Below are 22,936 nucleotides of genomic sequence, written 5' to 3' on the forward strand. Positions count from 1 at the left end.
CTTCAAAATCACATCCCTGGCCCCGCACGGAACCCTGTGTGTAGACAACAATAGCTTGTTGCGCTGTGTGCAGGCTTTGTGGCTGTAGACAGCTCGGAGCGCAAGGTAAGACGGTGCAATACCATGCGATTACTAATAACAAAGGCGTTACGGGCGAGCAGGGGGCATTAAAGGGGGCATTGCACAACGCTATTGAGGGCGAGTAAAACTCTGCCAAACTTTGACCTGGATATTTGTATTTTCTAGTTATCGGTGTCTTGCAGGAGCCACAGTAGTTGCGGTGATGTCTCGCTGTTACCCCTCGGCATTATGTAGGATCGTGTCACATGTATGGAGAGCCAAGTTGTGTGTCGAGATGACATAGCCTACATGAGTCCGCTGTCCATGCGTGTCGGCTATGGATGCAGTCGGCTATCCAAACGCCGACACAGTAACTATATATGAAGTGATGCGTTTCATTTTCAGACATATTTAACATCATCTGGACGGTGCATCGGGCCGTCCATTAACCTGGCAAATAAGCACATCACCCTTGACTGTTTCTGTGATCGGCTGCCATCCTCCCTTCGTTTGTTGTAGAATAATTCATTACTTCTACCAAGATGGAAGAATAATGCGCTTGATTTTTACCCAGCGTTCACCCCCCTGCCGCCTTCCCAACCTCGACATTCAGTATTGACCAGGTGAACCACGAACTTAGACGGGACATCTTCGTCGCTGTAAACCATGGCGGCCTAAATAGGGTCGATAATCTCCAATATGACTCACAGATAGATGACCATGTATGCCCACTTTAAGGACGACATACTTAAAAAAAAAAAATTCAGGCCTTCGAAATAAACAACGTGCCTTCATCTGTGCTATCGCAGTTATCATAGTGCATGTGCAGAATATCACATCCCTGCTCGAGAGGTTTATAATTGCATGCATAACAAGTTTTTTTTTAACCCCACAGCTTCAGACATGCGATGTGGAGCTTGTGAAGCAAACTCGTCTATAATTGGTGAAGCCCCTAGCAGCCGGTCACTACCGGGATAGCTCTTGCGCGGTCGTTGAGGTCTCCGGGTTACCCCGGCTCAGACACAATGCGATGTGTCAGCTGCCGACTTTGTGATACTCCTGCTTTCCGCCGACACGGTTCTCTACGGCGTTCCCCTGTTTTTTTTTTCACCAATCGGCGTTTTTGGTTTCCCAATTTCACATTTGGCCATCTGTCAACGATTTGGCTGCTTGCACGCAGCCATTACTGAACGAATGGCGAAGGGCACGTTAGAGGCTCTCACACACCGATCCACTCCGCGATAGGAAAGCAGCGGAATACTTTCTGCTCGTACTGCTCTCGGCGGATGGACGGGGATCGCTATCCTGCACCGCCTTGGTGGTCAGCGACGACACGGGTCGCACATGGTAGTAAACAAACTCTCCCAGTCACACGACGATGTCAGCCTCGCTGCGTGTGCACGGTTATTTCCTCAGCACCACAAGTGTTGAGAAAAGTAGGAAATTTGGTGGCCTAAAGGAGCGGGTACCCTTGTAAACAGCAGGCCTACACTGCTTTCAGGATTCAGGTAAGACAAGTGGCCTAATTACAGCAGGGTAACCCGTACTGCTTAACTACAGTGCCAAAGTGTGATTATGGAAGAAGAGAGCTAAATATCCTGTGGTTGTTTATCTTTGGGGGAGAATATGGCAAGAGTACGTGCAAATCCTCTGCTCTAAAGACTGGTTTGATACTCCAAACTTTTATGCCTGCCTGTGTAGGGCTGGACGTTGCAGATGTGTTGCCATTCACTTCATTCCTGCTGCTATTGGACCTAAAAATCCTCTTCTCAGCTTCCTTGCCTTTGTTTTCCAGTACTGAACAGTCAGACTGAGAGCTAAGGAAAAGCTGACATCACGTTTCACTGTGCACACGTTCAAACTGAAAATACAGAAAAAGTTATAAGTAAAAGTGGATTTTATTGAGTTGTGACATAATGATGTAACTAAGATTTTACCTCTAAGAGGGGCTCCTTTGAACATCATATTAACTTAAGAGCTCTTTCTTCTCCATGGCTGTTAATGTCTTGTATTTATAAAGTAGCCTGTCTGTCTCCAGCTGTGTTAAACTTGGTGCAGTTGCCGTGTAAAGCATGGATTATTTTCAGTATAGGTTGAAGGCTATTGTCTTTATGAATTGGCCCAGCTTGTTTTGATTTTGTGTAAAGTCTGGCAGAGAACTAAGGGCTATAATTGAAATTCATAAGCCTTATCCAAACTGTAGTTTTGCTCTGAATTTGGCTCAAACCCACTTCTCTGCAGAAAACCATGTGCATGAATCCAGTTAAAACCTGACCTGGCCTGACAGGAAATGTGATTTTGACACCGTGCACTGCAAGATGTGAATGACGGTGAACTGAAGATGCATTGCAGAATCAGAGACACTCTTCTTTTTTTAATTCATGATCAGTGGTGATCTTTGGTCTTTCTGACAAACATGTTCTTACGCCATCAAAACTCCGACCTGGTAAAACCAAGGAAAAGTATTCAATACATATCCAATAGAGTAAAAACTCTCTGTCTCTGTGTGAATTGTCTTTTTAGTTATTTTGGATTAATTGTGTGTTTTAGTATTTTTGGTGAAAGACGAGAAGCTTTTGAGGGCAATGTGTGGATAGTGATCCTGGCTCTACAGATTGCTAATATCACTTTTGGTTTGCAAAGTAATGTGGAAATAGTTACACAGATCATTTAATATCAGCCAGAGTGAAGACAGACGTGTCTGCTGTCACCTTGTAAGCAAATGTGTGTTTCCAGGGCTTTTTATACCACTGAACTGATGGAGGTCAGTGCTGGGGGCCCTGCATTTGAAGCTGAACCTCATTAGACTTCAGTGAAGTTAAACCCATGGCATCAGCACAAATTAGTAAAACTTCTTTAAAGACAACACGTCTCAAGTCGTTTTAGGTTTTTAAATCCCACACAAAAATCAGCTGAAATGGCTTTGGTGTTTCCCTCCATCTTTGTCAAGCTAAAGTCCATCGGTCTGCAGCCTTCGGCATGCAGCTGGAGAGCCTTTAACACCCGGAGTCTCGCTTCCTCGTGTTAATTCCCCTGCAACGGACCCAAACCTCTCCCACTCTCTTTTTTTTTTAGAATTTGGTCATTCCGTTTAGCAACCATCACCCACTGCGCTGACTCTGTTAATTGACCTGACTGACACTGAAACGCAAACACGGGTTCAGTGATACTCGGAGCCTCCTTTAGTTAAAAAAATACAGTTTATTACTTCGTTGCCCCGATAAGCCTTTTCAGTTTAGCGCACCGTTACACTCTTTGGTCGCGATCCCCAATTCCCCTTGAGCGGCTGGAGCCGCGCGTTGCATGCCGGTACCTGCAGTCCTCACCCCTCCCAGCCTCTCTAGCGTCTAATCCTGGGCGTGGATAGCCGAGCACTACATCTCCCATGCTGTCACCACCGTGCACCCTTCTGCCCCTCTCTCCTCTCTCTCTCCCACCAGACTGGAGAGTGGAGATACGGAACGGACTGTCTTGACGACCCCCCCCCCTACCCTCCTCTCCTCCTCCCTTCCTCCCGCCCCCCCCGGACTTTTAGAACCGAAAACCGTCGAGATTAGTGAACAGCCACGGACGGCAGAGGCGAAAGGCTGGCCACGGCCGTAACCGAGTCGTGCCTGTACGTCGTTCACATGCCATCTGGACGAGCGGGTTCGTAAGTGTTTGTGTCATGAGACATCTTTTATCTCGCCCGCTGATTAGCTTGGGAATTATTCAATATTTCGGAGAGAGAGAGAGAGTCTTAAAGGGGGGACGGAGAGGAGAGGCTTGGTGGGTCGGGGGGGTGGGCTCGGCGAATGCCTTTCAGCGCCGAAGTGGCTCAGTCAGTCCACCAAAGGGCCGATACGGGAGACAGGAGCACTTCACATTAGGTCGGCCGGGGATAAATAACAGTAGCCTGCCTCAACATGTAAACCGCCGGGAGTAGTGCGAGGGCTTCGCGGAGAGTCCGCTGCGCAGGGAGCTGGAAACCTACCCGTGGTGGTGGTGGTGGTGGTGAAGGTAGCGGTGGTCAGTGGAGTTAAATATACTGTTTGCCCGATTGTCGTGGCCACTCCAGCGGCACAAGCCCGTCTAATAAGTTGTCACCCTCCCCTCTCTTAGTTGTCCAGCTGGCTATACTTTTTTTATATTTACGAGCAACTCAATGCAGCCAGCCCCCTGTGCCACCAGCGGGTGAAATCGATTATTTGTTGGTAAAAAAAACGTTCACAGGCAGAGTAAATGTTACTTTGCCGGGTGTTCCAGGGCAGACGAATCGGGATGGTCAGGAGTTTTGTTTGTTTGGCTTTCCCCTTCGTTTTTCTGTGTGGCTTTGCACTGATGTTGACTTACCTTATCAGGCGGAGATGTGACACATTGTGCTCCTACGGCGCAGCCCAGGCAGCCCAGTCTACGGGAGAAAGCTCTCCTGTCACTTGCTATAATTCCCCCCCCCCCCCCCCCCCCCCCCCCCCAACATCTGTCTTTCATCTCAAAACATTTCAATCCCTCCTTCTCCGGGTTATTTAGAAAAGCATTGGAGATGGAGACCAGCTGCCCGTTCAGTTTGTGCCCGTGTTGGTCTGTGGGAGGACCGATCACCTGAGAGCCAGTTCCCATTCTCTCATTATGGTGACTGCTCGCCATCTCCAGCGAGAGAGAGAGAGAGAGAGCGACCCGGAGCTCTCCAGAGTTTTTCCGTGCTGATATTTACAACCCGAGAGAAACGTGTTGTTTTCCGAGTGCCCCGATGCCTGAACATGCATGTGCATTGTGCACTTTTTTTTCAGATATGACATTGGGACGCGTGTCTTTTGTGCCGCGGGCTGGACAGTGGGCTGACCGGGAGCGGAATAATTTTGTTTTCTTCGAGGCTGTTTCTCAAAGGTAACGTCAGGCTTGACTTTGTTTCGTCTGAGCGGCGGTGTCCACGGCGTGTGTGAGAGAGAGAGAGAGGACTGCTGCAGACATTTATTGGCCTACATCAGAGCGGATGAATTCAAATGTTGTGGCGGAGTAGACCGCGTATGATCCATCCAGCAGCACAAAGACAAACTAGCTGTAAGCAACTGTTGTACGGTAATGAATGCAGACCCTCCTTGCACTGAGCGGTATCTGCATCGCTGGATCCCTTTCAGTCCGTGCTCGCAGATTCCAGGAGAGATTGGTGTGTCAGTCATTATGTGCATCACCATCATCATCATCATCGTTATGTTTCACTGACTCCTGGGTGAAACATTCTCCATTCCCCCCAAAGCTTTGGCTTAGATTTGGTGCCTAGTCCCTTTTGTAGTCGTCTCATTTACTTGCAGATGCGCTCGCCTGCGCTCACCTCTACCTACATACCAGCCTGTTGTGATGTGTGTCGCCTGTGTATATGCGAGTATTACAGATGTTTGTTTTCAGATAACAGCGAGCTAGATTAACTGGTAGCTTAATATAATTCATTATTGTGCGCAGGGTTAGCATTGTTTTGAGAAGGAGAAGGTATGTTTTCTGCTGTGAAAATGTCTTTTGTTTGAGCGTGTTTTCAATAGGGAAGTAACGGGAGGAATGGGTGGATTTTCATGTCTAAATTTAGATAAGAATGATGTGTACTTAACATTACATGGCCCCCACATTAAAAGTGAATTTAAGCGAGGTGGGCTTCTTTACTGTAATCATAAATAATTAACTGTCCACTGATAGACAATCTTTAATTATATAAGCAAGTAACAAAACCTTTGCTCACTCTTAGTCATCCGTTTGTCACTAGTGTACACGGTTTAATCAACTCAGAACACATGGAGGCTGCCACTCACTCATAAAAGATCATTTGAGTTGTCAGGGCTGCTTGTCTCATGGATGTATTACTGAAAGGGCCTACAGGGACAGGCCTAGGGGCCCAAGAGGTCATGGGTCCCCGAAGCATGAGCCTCCATTTGAAGTGAGCGTCATAAGCATTTTTCATAGGAGAATCACAGAACTGAATCAAAACTAGTGGTGTCCCAATTCTGTTCATTTATCCTGACCCTTTAATAAGAATCTGCTGAGACAGTCTCATCTGGTATTAATTTATCATATTTTTGCTCATTTTTTCCTAACACAGCTACACAGAGCACACTTAGGCTACAGCACACCTATATTAAACTTAGTGAGGCAAATTGAAGTCCCCCTCCGCTCAAAAATGAGTTTTGCTTATTGTTCCTTGACTCGAATGATTGACCTTCACTGTGCAGACTGATGTATGTGCAGAGTTTGACACTAGAAGGCTGTTGTCACATTAATCTGCTGAAGGGGAAAAGTTTTTGCCCTTAAGTCTGAGTTTAAGACGTGTATGCATCAGCATGATTTGTGACATCGGAACTAGTTTGGAGCCGGTCATGGTCCAGTATGCAAGTTGTACACGTCTTATGTGGAAACATGAAGCCTCCAGTGCACATACACTGAGAAGGGTCTTTTCAGTGAAGTAGGAGGCATCTTGTGTCCTGTCCAACAGTTAAACTTTTAAAATGAGCAGAATTTGCAGTGTATTTTTTTATATGTCTTAAAACGTGTGTGGAAGGGGCTATTGAAATATGTTTGGCATTCGATTATGTCCTTTTGAAGAAAGAGAACCCGCATCACCAGTTTAAAAAAAAAATTCTTCTATAATATCTTGTATCATATGCTGTAGCATTTGTATGATTTCCCCAAAAAGGAGTGCGAGTGTGGGTCTGTTGTGGCAGGAATGTTTGAAGAGGATTTAGACTGCCTCTCTTCATCTCCAGTGTGACAGAAATAGTTTCAACCAATAACACAACTTAAAAGTTAAGGTTGACCTGCAAAATACCACAGAAAAACCAAGCAAAACAGCTGCAGACAATGTTGAGGGGTTTTTCAGCAATGGTTGCCTTTTGTGTGTCTCTGTCAGGAGCTTGTTGGCTCATAATCCCTCCGTGTTGCAACTGATGCATTAGGTCTCATTTCACTCACTGAATATCCCAATTTTTGTAAAGACTGTTCACATTCTGGATCGATGAGCACTGACAAATTGTTAGTATTCCCTGCGTGCAAACAAATAAAACCAAAGGGAACAACAGAACAAATATGTTCCCCAGTCTACCACATTTCTTTGTTAACCTGAATTGTCTCCCTGCTCAGAGGAAATTGTAACATATCTGCCCGCCTGTCTCAAAGAAAGGAAGTTTTCAATTGCCCAATGTATGTTACTCTGAATCATTTGGTCTTGCGTAGAAAAGGTCTTATTCCTTAACAAAGGATTAAATTAAGATATTTTCTGTAATTGAAATAACAGCAGCGCTAACAGTGAACACATAAAGTCTTATTTTTCTTGTATATTTTGCAGCATTTAACTGTATTTCAAGGAAAACTCTCACCTGACTGACTCAGCTACCCCCCTGAGGCATGTTGTGTTAAAGAAACACCTATGCAGGTAATTGTTTTTTATTATTATTTTTACCTTTAGTTTACTAGATTAGAGCATTCATGCCTCTTATATAGTTAACACTGATCTCATGAGCGTCTCTTATTCCTCAGGTGGATCCTACACTAATGAATGTAGGGGATGGAGGCACGGTGAGCAGAGAGATCAGTGCTCCAAATAAAGCGTCTACTAGTATGGTGGGAAATCCCCCCCAGACGCTACCCCCTGAGTTTAGAGGAGATGTTACCCTCAGTCAGCAAAACAAGACCACTCCAACAACAGACTGTAAGACAGCAAAATCCTGCCTGGACACTAGCAATTACAACCACAGCCCTGAGCTTTCTCCACCTCAACAGCCCAACAATGCACCCATGTCAGGCTCAGCCCTCACCAGCTCAGAGAAGAGAGCAGACAAAAGGGCAGAAGCCCCTAAACTCAAGGCTGATAGTGCTGGTGTCTACCCCACTCCTCAGTGGTCAAGTGGCGTAAAAGTCAGCCGGGAGGACTCACTCAACCCCTGTCACAGCAATGTGACATCCAGTAAGAAATCACACCCGCAAACACAATCTGTGCAAAGTGCTCCACCTGGGTTTCAGTGCTCCACCATGTTTAAATCAGCCCAGCCTGTTGCCTTTCTTCCCTCCACTAATTTTTCCTCTCCACTTTGTAAAATCACTCTTCCACCAGCATTGGGTCAGATTGCAGCGTTGAGAGAAGCAACAGCCAGTCAGTTTCAGAAAGAAATTCAGCCTCAAAGTTCAGGTGTTGGGGGGACACCTCTCATGCGGACCTATCCCTATCAGTTCTCTGTGGGCCGGACTCCAGCTGCAGAGAAAAAAGCAGGCACATCGACCTCAAAACTTAAATCAAACCATTCGTCAAGTAAGAATGCCAAATCTGTGGGGGAGCATAAATCTTTAGCCTCAGTGGTAGCCTCACCAGCTATTGCCCTACCGTTACAGCACCCATCATTAACTTCTGCAGCACCCACCCGCTACACGTTATCTCCCACTGCTGCCATTTGCTGTGGCTCTGCACTGGCCAGCATAACCTCTCAAAGCAGGTTGCTGAACCATGTGGAGAAAGGCAACAGCATTGACAAGACAACCACGGGCTCTCTTAAAACGACACTTCCCTCTGCTCCAGAGGACCACACAGCTTGCTCAGTTGAACCAAGGGATGTACCTCTTGATTTGTCCGCTAAATCAAAACGTCCAAAATGTGTAACTGACCCTCCAGGTTCTGTGATGGAGCCTCATAATAATGAGTCAAATCAGAGAGATTTTCTGAACTCAAAGAGGACTCATTCTACAACTTATAGCTCTGCTGTGCAATATCCTATCTTACCCAATACCCACAGAAATGGATCTCATCAAAAGCAAATAAATAGGCCTCAGAATCACCAGGTCCCAGAGCCTAAACCAACTTGGGGTAAGGGATCTTCACAAGACTCCATAAAAAACATCCCCGGAACTTATGTAGGCGTGGCTAGCCCCATACTGGCTTCTACTCTGCGGGGCAAAGATGGAAAAGGGACTTTTGCAGACGAATTTCAGAGTTTTGCAAAGCAGGAGTTTATATCTATAATTGACCAAGGAGAACATCTGGCCTCAGGAGGAAAGAAGCCATCCTGTCTGATGAAGGGTAACCAACATGCTCATGGCATCAAGCATGTTAAAAACACCAGCACAGCCATAACTAAGAACTGTCCCTCTAAAGGAGCCCTAACAACTGCCCTCTCAAGTTCTGCCAATGCTCAGATTCATCAGAAATCTGGACCTGGTAAAACAGCGGTGCCATACTCTACCACTGTTGTCAATCCAGCTTGGCAACAGTCGTCTCATCTTCCTCACCAAGCCTCGTCTGTACAGAGAAAAATCACACACGGATCCCCAAAGGCCAAGGGCACGGCAGTTACAGAAGGATCCAAGTTTCAGAGTGCTCATCACAGCCCGTCCAAACCTGAGGATGACAAGTGGGAGAGAATGAAGTCTCCCCTGTCTAACCTTGCATCCATTGTAAAGCAGCAAGCTCTCGAAACAACAGCGCTGACCCCTGAGGGTAGTACTCAAGCTTCACCTGTTGCTTCTAGAAAAGCCGAGGTTCTGAACCCACTCACTGGGAGCCAAGACACCCAATCTAAACATACTTCTGCTTTTGAATACCCACCATACTGGTCCGTGGAAAAATGGCCTGGTGTGCCATCTCAAGGGGATTCAGCTCAAACTATGAAGAGGCATGAGAAGGCAAGTGCTACCGAGCCTTTGGAGAATAATACTGAGTTACACACCAATCAGGGGGAACACATGGGACTACAGGTAAAGCAAGGTTCTTCAAAGCCTGCTGGCCAGTCTCATCTCTGTGGGAGCAATGCATCAACAAATGAGAGCAGGATGGAGAGCAAACTAGCCCAGGTGTTAGAGGGGGAGATATTGAAGAAAGAGAGTACAGTGTCACACAGTCCACCCAGTGAAAAATTGGAGGGCATGGTTGCGTCTATTCTTACAGGCCAGTGTGCAGGGGGAGGCGACAAGTTTGAGAAGAAAACAAATGGAACCAAAGAGGAGTCGCCAACCAAAGCAAAAGCTGCTGCCATCAAACAAAAGAAAACCAGTCCTAAGAAGCCAGCAAAAGAGAAGTCACCCACAGACCTGTCAAAGAAGGTTGCAGGAAAGAGAAAGCAAGACGTAGAAAACACTCCAACCAAAGTGTCCGGTCTAAAGAAGGTAAATTATCTGTGTGTATGGCTTGAAGTCCTTTTAATGTCTAAAATATCCCTGTTCATTTCTCATGATCTCCCTTTGGTTGAATTTTAGGGAAATATTTAAAGTGACAATCACCTTTTAATATTTTAGCGACTGAATTGACCATCCAGAGCTCCCTTTCATAATATTAATCTATGACTGGTGATTTAACGTCCAAGGGCTTATTGTGAGTTTTTCAGATGCTCTCCATCTCATGAAAGCTCTGTGATCAATTGCATCCAATACAGCGTGCTCACTCAGTCCCCTGTGTATTTCAGCAGAAGAAACAATGTGCACCTGTGTTGGAGCAGAGTCTATCAGCAGGAAAACTTTCCCCACAGAGTAAAGAGCCAATTCCAAGGAATAAGATCAGTCCCAATAAGGCAGAGCAACCAACTCTCAGAAAAACAGGTATAGTATTTATTTTTCATAATCTTATAATGAATAAAGTTCTCATAGCGTGCACAAATTTCTGTTATCTATCACAGTTTAATGATGCCTCCAGTTAACGTCAAACATGTTGCCTTTTGTCAAGCTTACTGTTAAATTATTCTAACACCTCTGGAGATAAATAGCTTAAGCAGACATTGAATGTCTCATAGTGTCTGAATGGCATTTTTGATGTCTCAGTCATACTTCTATGCATAGAAGCTGGCGTGAGTGTAACAATCCGCTGTGATTTAATCAGCTACAGATAGCGGCAGCAGTCCTCAGAGTCTACAAACTCCAGCCTCTCTCAATAGCTCCGCCATATCCAGTAAGGAGACTGACGCCACAGAGAGCTCCTTCCCAAGACTGAGGAGAGGACGACGGCGAGCGGATGAGGCTCGACTCGACCTCTGGGGCTTCGCAACGCCTTCCCCTCCACCCCCACCAGTGCCTCCGCCCCCAACTTCCCCATCACCCCCTCTGACTCCCACCCAACCTGCCCGCCGTCCAAGAGGCAGGCCTCGCTCAAACCCCCTGCCAGACCGAGTGCATCAGGGCAAGGGAAAGGCAACCAGTGCAGAGGGTGACACACCTGCTCATAAGAAACGCCGGAGATGTCGTAGCAAAAAGTATCAGAGTGGGGACTACATCACTGAGAAAGACAAGCTGGAAGATGGAGAGCACCTTGAAGAATCTGACTCCCTGAGACAAGACAGTGGAACTCCAGCAGGTAGCCTACACAGTTTCTCAGTCTCTCTCCAAAAATCTGTTAATATTCAATTAACTGTGTCCAGCCCAAGTTTTAATCAAAACTGTTCATTACTAATGAAAATAATTTATAAAGTTATGGTATTCATCTTTAAAATTTGAGCCTAGCATCTTGTAACTTTATACAATGCAGGGCTTCAATGAAAATTTGATTGAGCAACGGATTGACACGAATTCCGACAGGTAATTAATTGGCAACTATTTTATTATACAATTAATTGTTTAAATAACCTGGTAAGAAAAAAATCTCAAACATTCACTAATTCCAGTTTTTCCAATATGAGAATGTACTGATTGTGTAAACTGAAAATCTGTTGTTCAGAGAAATAAGACATTTGAAAATGTCGACTTGGACATCTCAGGATGTCCATCTCAGGATTTTAAACTACTTTCTGATATTTCAGAGACTAAATGATTAATGGATTCATCATTAAAAGAAATGGCAGATTAGTTAATAATGAAGATTACTGCATCTTTTAGTGATGAAATAATTGTTTTAGTCCTTTTAATACACCAAACATTAGTTGGTAACCGCTTCACAAATAAGCCTGAGTTGTTCTGTTTTAATACCATTATACATTAATCCTTTTTTTGGCTGATGACCAGACTAAGCAACAAAACATTTGGCTGTTCTGGCTTGTGATGAGCGTTTGTCATCGTTTCTGACATTTCATAGACTAAGTGATTATTCATTCTTTTAAAAAAATATCTGATGAATGAATTTGTACTGTTCATGTCCTTGGAATAACATGTCTCGTCACTTTCTATGTAGAAATGTCCGTCCAGAACAGCAGTGACATCATTTCATAATTGAATCAACTTAAGCCACTTGATCTTTGATTTCACTGAGTCTTTTGGAACTAGAAATAACACACTGACCAAATTACCATGGTAATTTATTTTTCAAGCTTTTTTTTTAATAATTCATAACAAAGATGTCTCTCTGATAAAGTTAAAAAGCTCAGATGTTCCCAGCCTTGTGGGAGTAAGTTATATTTGTGTCATTATCCATATCAGCAAGTCCACATAAGGTACCTGTTGATATAGATATGGCACACATCATAATGTGTATATGTAGGGAATTTACTGAGATATGGCGAACTGACAGCGACAGCAGTTACCCTGTTTCAGCAGAAAGGACAGCTAAGCCAAGGATGATTGGTGCAGGAAGTACCGGTCTGTCTGATGTTGGCAAAAAACAGCGCCTAAAATATTCCATGCTCCATGTTAGGCTTGGCAGATGAGAATGAGGATGAAGCTGTTCCATAGATAAGATGGGTGACGTCGAAATGTGAAATTTTTTTGTTCATCTGTTTGGTACCACTCAGCAAAAACTTCTTGTCATCACAGATCCTCAGACAGATCAGTGTCCGAGTCCCACTGCCTCCAGCCCAGAGCCTCCGCCACGGAGACCCTTGTTCACTCGGTCAGGATCAGTCCGCTACCAGGAGAGTGAGGCATCTCCAGAGTGCAATGATAAGCCGTCAGGGAAGAGGAAGTTTAAAAGCAAACACTTATGTGATAGTGATGAGCAGAAGGTAAGTCACCTGCTGATGCTCCTCGTTTGATTACGGTCCATTAGAAGTCATACAGGGTTGATAGGTGCCAGGTACATGTACCAGTGTACCACGAATATATTAGCTTACAGTGCCCCCCTGTGGCTAGATAAATGCCATGTTTGTCACATTTATCATGGCAGCAACTGTTACGCAGCACAGGTCTGTGAGAAGTGGAACCTGTTTCCATAACTTGTCAATGCATTACAAGAGCTTCCATTTCACACTGTTCTAATCATTACATCTGTGTTTTAGAGTAAGACCAAACGCAGTAGCTTGGGCAAGCGAGGCGCCTCGCTTGCCCTGGATGATGATGGTGCTGATGCGAAAAGAACAGAGAGCCCCCCACGCGCTCCGAAAAGTTTGCCATCATCGCCATCCAATAAGAAAGGCTCATCAGGAAGAAGCAGTGGTTCAGAGTCTCCACCCAAAAGACCTGTTCCTCCAGAGGTGCGTCGACTGATTGTCAATAAAAATGCTGGGGAGACCTTACTGCAACGTGCCGCTCGCTTAGGCTATCAGGTAAAACCCCACTTGTTTACTTGTGCAGTATTGCTGACATGAATTTAACTCTAAATCTGTGCTTCTTTTTAGACACATTAATTCCTGTCCTACCTCTGTTCTGCAGGATGTAGTCCAGTACTGTCTTGAGAAAGATATCAGGGAGGTCAATCGACGTGACAATGCCGGTTACACAGCTCTCCATGAGGCATCCTCTCGAGGCTGGACTCAGATCGTCCAGATGCTGCTGAAACACGGGGCAGATGTGAACTGTAGTGCTCAGGATGGAACACGGTAAGAAAATAAAATAAAACTATTTATTATAATATATATATAATTATAATATATATTTATTCTGTAAGTACTGTTATTGGTTATTTTCAGACAGCATAAGTTTAAATAGCTTTTTGGGGCTGTCAGTCACATCTCACAGTCTTCGTTGAGCAAATGGATGGTCATATTTACATATCGGACGTATATATTGTATTTTTTATAAATGTTTCCTTTTATGGAGTAGTGCAGATTTTGTGTTTAAAAAGTATCAGTAATACTCAGGTACCGGAAGCAATAATGAACCTAGTGACACACTCACTAACAGGCTTTATGTTCTGATTAAATGAAGATTATGTTTTGGTTGCATATCTTGGTGAGGTGTGTTTTTTTAACCGCGCTAATACTTCCTGTTTCCTGTTTGAGCCCATTTAGGTTTCCAGTCAAAGGCGTTAGCCTCGTAGCACGATAACAGTTACACAAATTGTAGTTATTCACAGAGAAGTATATGAAGATTAGTTTCGCTTTTGTCTTGCTGTAGTACATTCACACATCTGCTACTACATATACAACAAGTTTGCAAACAGATTCAGGTGTTGTCCAAAGTTGTACAATACCTGAAAGGCATTTGTGTTTTTTTTTTTCTTTCTTTAGGCCCCTTCATGATGCAGTAGCAAGTGATAACCTGCCAATTGTCTGGCTGCTCCTGAACCACGGTGCAGACCCGACTCTGGCCACCTACTCTGGACACACGCCGGTCAAACTGGCACATAGCCTGAGCATGAAGACTTTCCTCACAGGTAGAATTTTTATTTGGCCTCCTTTTCCATCAGTAGAACTAGTTTTGGATAAATTGAAGCATTTCTACATTGTTCGGGTGCTATTTTACCACAGGCTATACTCAACAGTCACTTCAGACACAATAAACAACACAACACAAAAGCTACAATACAACTAATTGCAATGAGACATGAAAATAAATAATAAAAAAACTTTACAACTTTACAGTCACCACTCTGCTCACTCCCACTACATGACATGTGTTTGGGTTCACACAAACAGATGGGTGTATGTCGTCTTTTTTTCTTTTCAAGAATATTTCACAGACCTGGAAGGCCGCAATGAACAGGATTCCAGTTTACCCTGGGATTTCTACAGCAGCTCCCTATTTGGTAAGACGGATTAGCATGTGTCTGTCTGTGTACCTCTCTGATCTACCTGTCTTTCTGTCAGTCTCTTTATCTCTCTCTATCTAATGTTCTTTTAGAAATTGTAAATGCGGTGTTTAAAAGGTGGTTGTAAGCTCATTCTCCACTGTCAGTGAAGCAGACGAGTTGAGGCTTGTTAGAGCAGTGACCTGGTTGCTGCAGGGAAATTATGCTAGTTTGTAGGCTGGACTCAGGCTTGGCCACTGGGAGGTGGAACGATGTTAGCCTTGTGTACCAGCATCGGTGCTGTGCTGTAAACAGCCACAGGGAGCTGGTCATCCACTGGAGGAAGAGCAGGATTAGAGTTGCATGGAAGAACTGGAGGGGGCCGGAGAGAAAGTGGATAAACTGTAGAGACAAAAGATAATATGTTTTTAATTTATAACTACACAAACTGCCTCGGTTTGCATGTTTCTTTCTGTTTGTGTTGCAAATAAATATTCTTTCAAGGATGTTGATCATGCTCACCGCGGCTGGTTTTACACATTTCAAATCACCCATACAGACAGTCTGCATGTCAGCTCTGCCTTAATATTAAATTCTTTCCTACAACTTTATTTTTCTAAGGATATTTGCCCTAATCTTTGTCTCTGTTTTGTATCCGTTTCATTGTGTCCAAGTTTTCACATCCAGTGTCAAAGTGCATTGAATTTCACTGTCCAATAGGGTGCACTTAAAGCTGCACCGACACCAAGTTTACATTTTATCAGCATCACCGGCAGTCAGTCCTATACGTGTGATAGTTGGTTTGAATTGAACATTCACTAGAGGGCGTCCTAACCATGTGAATGAAAGCAGCTCAGCAGCAGCGCAGATGCTTGTCCGTTCCTCTTCTTCTCACCTGAGTGAACTTTTCTTCACAGAGACTGACCAGGAGCCGTGCTGGGACTTCCTCCTGTCTGAGCAGAATCAGGAGCTGGAGGAGAATACGGCGGGGAAGAGTGAGCGGGACTCGGACAAAGATTGTCTTCTGTTTGAGTTCTCCTCTGAGCCTCTCCTTCCCTGCTACCATGTTCAGGTGTCATTAACACAGGGGTGAGTTAGTACAAAGAAATACAGATTCCTAAACTTATATATAATCAAAAGCAGTGGGGCCATAGTATTTATTTGGTCATCTTTGAGATGTAAAACCATGGGAACCTTCTGTCAATGTCAGATCAAAAATGGCAAATCCTTCCTTTTTCTGTTTTTCTCTTAATTTTTCCTTGCCCACCAACCTACAGCTGATATCAGACATTTCTCTCTTGCAGGTTTTGCAACTGGTTCCTCCTGACAGACGTTCTGAAGCGTCTAAAAATGTCGGCACGGATCTTCCGGGCTCGTTACCCGCACTTGGAGGTGGTGAGTTTGTCGCGCGCTGAGCTCTGGAGACAGGTATCGGTCAGCCAGGTGAGCTCCACTTTGGCTTCGACCTACAGAGGCAAAAACAAGGGGGAGGAAGACAAGGAAGAGGATGAAGAGGGACTCGTTGATCTGGTTCGTTGTGTACCAGAACTCCAGAGACTACTGGGCTCGTCCATTCACATCCTACAAGAAGACGAGGAGGAAGAGGAGGCGGAGGAGGAGGAGGAGGAAGAGAAGCTGACAAACACAGGGAAGCCTCGCAGCCGATAGCCTCTCTTGAACCGCACTCCTCCACCGTGCAAAGTTTCAAGCGTGTCAACCCGAGTTGTTCCTGCAGGCAGCAGCTCAAAGGAAAACTCTCCGTCCATTGTAACGAGGGTCATGGGTTTAAAATCCAGCTACAGCAATGACTTGACACTACACCGATAACCTTTGACCTCAGACAGAAGGTGATTAAGTGATCACAAGGACCTGCATATGGGAGTGGTCAGTGCAGGAAAGCAGCTTTCAGGTTCCTAACTATAGGTATATTTGAATACATGAGAACTATTGAGCAAACCTTTTTTATTGATTATGTATGTACATGTTAGTGTATATGTATATCTTGCCATCAGGGGTAACACATTTGGTTATATAAATGGATCCTTGTTACCAGGGCCGGATTATGTTTAAGATTTTTTTTTGTTTGAGTTTGTTGAGTTCCTGAGGGAAAGCGATATTTTTCGACGGGAGATAATCCAAGGCTTTTATCTTGGTGAACTCTTGTGTAAAGCTAAGACGCTTAAGTCAGGGAGGCCATTGGCCCAGATGGTTTCTCTGTCAACCTGCGAGACCTGGAGACCTGCAGAGAAGAGACCACGGCACATAATATTCATAAACATAATCATCCGCCCAGTTTAGAGACTCACCTACATTTTCTTTCCTTCTCAGTTTCATTTTTCACTTTATCATCCTCCAGAGATCACTACTGGACGGACCTAACAGCTTAGGTTGTTTATTTTTCCTCCACATGTCACAAAGTAAGCCTGGGTAGCACTAAGCTGTCCCAGTCCCTGCTCGCAGTATGGAATAATGTCATTTTGGACCTTGAGATTAAGAGTTTGTTTACAGAATCGGACAGATAGTAGTGTTCTCCACCCCCCCAGGTTGCACTCCTCCTGAACTGATACAGAATCCTGTGGATCTCTCTCAGAGGAAAAGTTTTACCATCTCTGGAGTCCAGAGCCTGCTCCTGTGTCCAAGGAGCTGAGACGCCCTCTTAACTGCAGCCACGACTGTCCCCCACGTCCCCATATGGTGTTTCCAGATCCTAGAGTGCTTTGTGTTGCAGTGTTTTATTTACACTGTTTGTTGTGCTTAATTTAATAGTCATTAATATATTTGACCTCTTGTGTATCTGACAAGCCTATCTATGAAAAAGTTGCTTTGTATGGTTGGTGCTTCATTTTGAAATGTACTTATTAGGATCCCTTTACTCTGAGATTTTCCTCCCTCATTCAAAAACAGTATTTCAAAACAGCAAAAGTACAGTTTTATTGTACTGGTGCTAAGATAGATTTTGTGTTGACAATCAATGAAGTTTTGGTTTGAAGTCACAAACTAATAAAAGCTATTTAAGATGAAGAGACTTAAGGTGTAAAGCAAAGTATAGTTTAGTTAAAGAAAATGGGATACAGCAAGACTGAAAGACTGAGCAGCGTGTGAGATCTTGAAAGAGCCTTTTATTTGATTCTTTTATAAGAAATCAACAAGAATAAAGCATGATTGTGAATCATAGTTTTATCTCTTTGTTTTGTCAGTCAGATTATTATAATCACTTAAGTATTCATGGTGTAATCCTCCCTCACGGTTTTTCCAAATTATCCCTTTGGCCTCATTTTACTGAGTAAATACTTTTTTAAATCATAGGTAATTTGTTCCTCGGAGATAAAATGTGGAGAGGAAATCGGTGCAATACTCCAGGAAAACCATTTACATTTTTAAGCCATGTAAGCTTCATTTCGCTGAAGTATAAATTAGTAGTATGATAAATAAATCCCTGTGGTGTAGGCTCATACCAATAATCACATCGCCTGTGGTTCAACACCAGCTGGGGACCTTTGTCGCCCACCACCCCTCTCGTTCTCCCCTCGTTACCTCTCTGTCTCTGCTGTCAAGTGAAAATGCTACAAAAATAAATAAATTGCATAATAATTATCCTAAGCAAAAAGTAGAATCCACTCACAGTTCTCTGCAATGTGTGGATTTTACTCTTTGCCACCATGTCTCCTGTTTGATCCAGCATATTTTTTTTTTTTTTTTTTTTTTGAGTATCCATACCTTTTTTTTAATCCATAATAATTACCTTTCCCAGAAATAAAAGAGCAGCACTGGAATGTTGACTGAACAATCTCATTTCAAGGTTCACTTGCTCGCTTGTTGTGGAGTTTTCGACTCATGCAGTCTATATCAACAGATTGAGTTTCCGAAATTGTTTTGGTCTGTGCTGATTCCGAGGTCAGGAATGAACTGTCAAGCTCAACTTCTAAAGTGTGACTTTTAAAACACGAAATATCACAATCTCACCCTTACAGATGAAAAGTTGAATTTACAAACAATAAACACGCCTTTACTCACTTCAGCACACCCAGTGATTTTGCTGTGACAGCCTTACCTGTTCTGGTGTGACCAGAAGCTTATGGTGGTGAAAGCTAATCTCTGTTTACATAGATGTGTGGAGCTGAGCTGAGCCTACTGGTCTCAGTGTCCTGTCAGTCTGAAATCATGCTCAGATGAAAGGAGGGGGCTTTTGTTATTGGAATCTGTATAAATGTTCGATGGAGTAAACTGCACAAATTGTACAAAAAGAAGCCTGAATTATCACAACCCATCCAAAACAGTTTGCACCCACACAATTTAATGGAAAGTAGCTGAATTGGGTGGAAAACTGACAACTCTGACAACACTGCTTTCGAGTAACACATGCTTAGTGTGTGGTCTGATTTTATTTTATCCACTAGAGGGAACCAATGACAGTGACTGGGTTAATAGTAAATCTGAAAGGATCGGTCTGCCCCCTGCTTTTTTCAATATGAGCTCAGTGAGCATAAATACATTAGCTACCAGTGACTTCGCGGGCACAGCTATTTCACTTTCGCATAAGATTATTGCTTCACCACATGAAAAAACAGGACACATTAAACTACATCAATAGCTCATCATCTGTCCTTTATGAGAGCAAAGATTCATCTACATTAGAGTTAGAAGCTCATTAAGGAATCAAGAGCTGATCTAGAATACACGCGCACAAACACACAAAGACACAACGCTTTTTAGTTTCTGTGTTAACTGCAGCTGTCTGAGGCAGTAACTGAGCCAAATACCAGGAGGTGGCATCATGTGAGACATGTTACCACTTCTGTTAAAAGGGAGTTGCTTGCTCTTGGGGGAATGCTGGGTCTATATAAATAATATTAGAAAGAGTTTAGACCTGCTCTAAATGAAAGTGCCCTGAGATGACTTCTGTTATCTCACTGGCTCGACGCCATATGAATAAAATTGACTTGACTAGTCTTGTTTAGCCCGCAGGGCAGCTGATCATGTTGGTAAAGTCTGCCCCCAGTGACTCAACACTCAGAAATTTGATATCCGCATAAAATTCTCATGAGAAGTTTTCTGAATTTACCATCATTACCCCTCACAATCACAGAACATGCAATTATGCGTGTTTCAGTGATACTGTGGCACTGACAGTGGCAGCACAGATGCTTAAAATTGGCATAAAAGTGCCATTACATCACACTAAGTGGTGCTGCTTTACTTCATTATCTCTTGTACTTATTTTTCAATTTAGCAGTTATGAAAAGAACACAGCTAATAAAAGTTACATCTACTATTTCCCATCTTAAATTAAAGATCAGCTGATAGAAAATGATCTGAGACAGTGTTATCTACAGTAACTCAACATTTTCATTTTTTTGGTGTGAGTGTGAAACAGAGTTGTTTCATTGTACTGAGATGTGACATACCAGTCGCAGCCCCTCGCAGGGCCCCATGGTACAGATGGTCCTAACCACAGTGTAACCTGTGCTTGAGGTTACTGGAGTTCAGTCACTGCTGTGTCTGGGCTTTATCTCCCAGCAGTGATAGCATGTGGCTGCTGCAGATTTGAGCCTGTATCACTTAGATATGAATCTGGTGAAAGTTTTTTAGGATGTTACTTGTAAGTATACATGAGGAGTTGACTTTAAAATACATTTTTTAAATGCTTTGGAGTTTGATCAGAATTTCAGTGTCTTCATACTTTTTTTTTTTTTTTGGTGACAGGCTTTATCCAGACAGTTCAGGCTATTCCAAGTGAAGTGATCATGTTTCTGAGGGTTTCAGGAGTGTAGGGAAATTCTGACTCTCCTGTAAATCAAGCCTCCTTGCGTCATACATGGAGCTGGGCACGCAAGTCCGCCCCCTTCACCAAGCCCCTGCTATGCCCTGCCACTCATTGGCCTCCAGTTGTGGGGCGGTAGAGTCTGATTGGTTTAAAACGAGGGCAAGTCTGCACAAGACCTACTGACAGACTGACATGGAAAGAGGAAGGGAGGCCAGGCTGTTGGGAGTTTTGCATTGTTCTCATATGGAGACACAAAGGGATATGAGAGAAAGAGACGTTTAGCACAGTCAGGTTAAGTGGAAGTGTAAGCAAGGGGGATGGGTGGTTTTTATACACCAAAACCATTTTAACACCAAAAACCATATCCTGTTTCTTTTCACAAAATCTCTCTAAAAATCTAAAACTAAATCCTGTCTCTTAAATCCAATCCAAGTACCACGATGTACCAGCATGCCCCTCAGATGGCTTTTCAGGTTGTTAATGATTATTTCGTGCCTGTCTGCATTTTATTTGTTACAAAAATTAGTTTTTTCCAAACGCCTCCTGCATTGCCTTGGGTTCACTGAGGGCATCTGTTGTCTCCGTTAATGGCGCTTGGCTCGGGTTATGTAACAGCCCTCTTTGAAAAAAGCAGCAAAACACAGAAGGGGGAAGTCCTGCTCACTAAGCTTGCATCTAAAGCTTAGTCCGGATACGTCTTTTTCTCTCGCTCTCCCATTGAGAGCAGCTTGTTGTATTGCTCTGTCAGCCACTGACCAGAATCTTAAACGTGCAAGAATAAGCGCCACAATCTGCCTGAGCTGTCCTTTGGACGTTTGGGGAACGTTTTAGGGTGTGAGACAGATCAAACTTGCTTTCATCCCGTGAGACTAAACAGGGCTCTTCTGTTATGAATACGAGGATATAGATGATGGTGTTCTCTCTTCACAGCCAGGCATGTCTGCTGGAGTCTGTAGTGTGTCTACATACTGAATGGCTCTGTATTAAAACGTACCAATAAATCATGCAAGCTACCGCTCTTTGAAATAACACTCTGCATACAGGTGTTGAATGTCCTTTGTTCATGTTAAAGTGAAGACATCTAATGGCGTTTAATTTGTTGCTATCTTTAACACGATGGTTTCACCCGTACAGTTCTAAATATAACCCCAGGGGGAAAATAACACAGTCACGTATTGCCCCTCGCTATGTTGCAAGAGTGCTGACCTTGTTCAGACAGTTTGCTTCTGTATGCAGCCAACTTTTCAGCCAGCCTACACGTGCCTGAGAAACCCAGTCACCCAGACGTGCAAATGAAATCTCGTAAAAATTAAGAAACCTTGAACTTTGGCCATGTGAAAGTCAAGAAAACTAGAGGAGGCCTACAATGCAAATATTGCGATAAGCTGCATGTGAAGTAAGTCGCAGTTGAGGCTGAAACTTGAACAGGAGCTAAAATATTAGTTGTTTGATGAAGTTGATGCACTGAAAAGAAGCTGAGGTGTTGAAATGTTAGAGCTGAAAGCAGTTAAACTGTCCGCTGAAGTTTAAGAAATAAAAGCAGACAAACCTATGTCTAAACCATGGCAACAACCGAAATGTCAGTTGACTTGAAAGCATTGAGTTCATTTTGAAAACTTCCACTTAAGTCAGAGGATACACTTGAGAGACTGATGGTAGTAGTACCAGTTTGTATGTAAACACTGGGAGCAGCTGAGTTAGTCTTTGAATAAGAGGTGAAAGCAGTTAAACTGTCAGCTGAGCCGTAAGTGATGAAAATTGAGTAACTTTGTGCTTTGAATTTTTAAGCTTCATAAAGTGTGTTTACTTATGCTGAAATTCACAGGTGCAAAAACTGTGAGCAGGTCAAAAATAAAAATGTTAATGCTTTGTATGTTTAATATTGTAGGAGAGTTCCAGTTCAAGTTGAAGCACTGAAAGATGTTTGAAATCTTAATTGAAGTGCTGTAGGAAGATCAGTTTCCAGTTTGAATGTAAGTGCTTTAGGTAGCTGAATTATCTGCTTAAGTGTCCAGAGTTCGTGGCTCTTCTGGACGCACCCAACAGCTTTTCTACGCCTGCCTCACTAAACTCAAGCCTGCCGGACATGAAATCTGGTTAAATCTGCACTTTATATATATGGAAGTTAAAGATTCCCTGCAGACATATTCAAAGATATATAAAAAATACTCTGCTTTGATTAATAATGAGTGAGAATTTAAAAAAAATGTTGAACTGCCCAGTTAGAAATTCTCAAAACTACATCCACTCCTTATCCTCATTGAAAAATCCAGAAACTGCGAATATGCAAATAAATTTTCATTTAA

The 22,936-nt window shown here is 43.5% G+C and overlaps 1 protein-coding gene across 6 annotated transcripts; it reads left to right on the forward strand.

The window, feature by feature from the left end:
• On the forward strand, positions 1-18,527 carry bcorl1 (BCL6 corepressor-like 1). Of its 6 annotated transcripts, none has more exons than XM_041048624.1 (13): positions 3,619-3,708; positions 4,830-4,926; positions 7,367-7,453; positions 7,558-10,170; positions 10,467-10,599; positions 10,877-11,347; positions 12,736-12,923; positions 13,197-13,463; positions 13,570-13,736; positions 14,367-14,512; positions 14,807-14,884; positions 15,784-15,955; positions 16,171-18,527. In XM_041048624.1, the coding sequence occupies exons 3-13, from the start codon at positions 7,448-7,450 to the stop codon at positions 16,532-16,534; spliced, it is 4,605 nt and encodes a 1,534-aa protein (XP_040904558.1). In that variant the 5' UTR covers positions 3,619-3,708; positions 4,830-4,926; positions 7,367-7,447; the 3' UTR covers positions 16,535-18,527. The 6 variants fall into 6 exon arrangements, with proteins under 6 accessions (XP_040904563.1, XP_040904562.1, XP_040904559.1 ...); XM_041048630.1 differs by having other exon boundaries at positions 10,470-10,599; XM_041048629.1 differs by lacking the exons at positions 3,619-3,708; positions 4,830-4,926 and adding an exon at positions 1-105.
• Positions 18,528-22,936: the final 4,409 nt, after the last annotated feature.

Source organism: Toxotes jaculatrix, chromosome 10 (genome assembly GCF_017976425.1).
Source record: "Toxotes jaculatrix isolate fToxJac2 chromosome 10, fToxJac2.pri, whole genome shotgun sequence".
In the NCBI taxonomy this organism is placed as follows: domain Eukaryota; kingdom Metazoa; phylum Chordata; class Actinopteri; family Toxotidae; genus Toxotes; species Toxotes jaculatrix.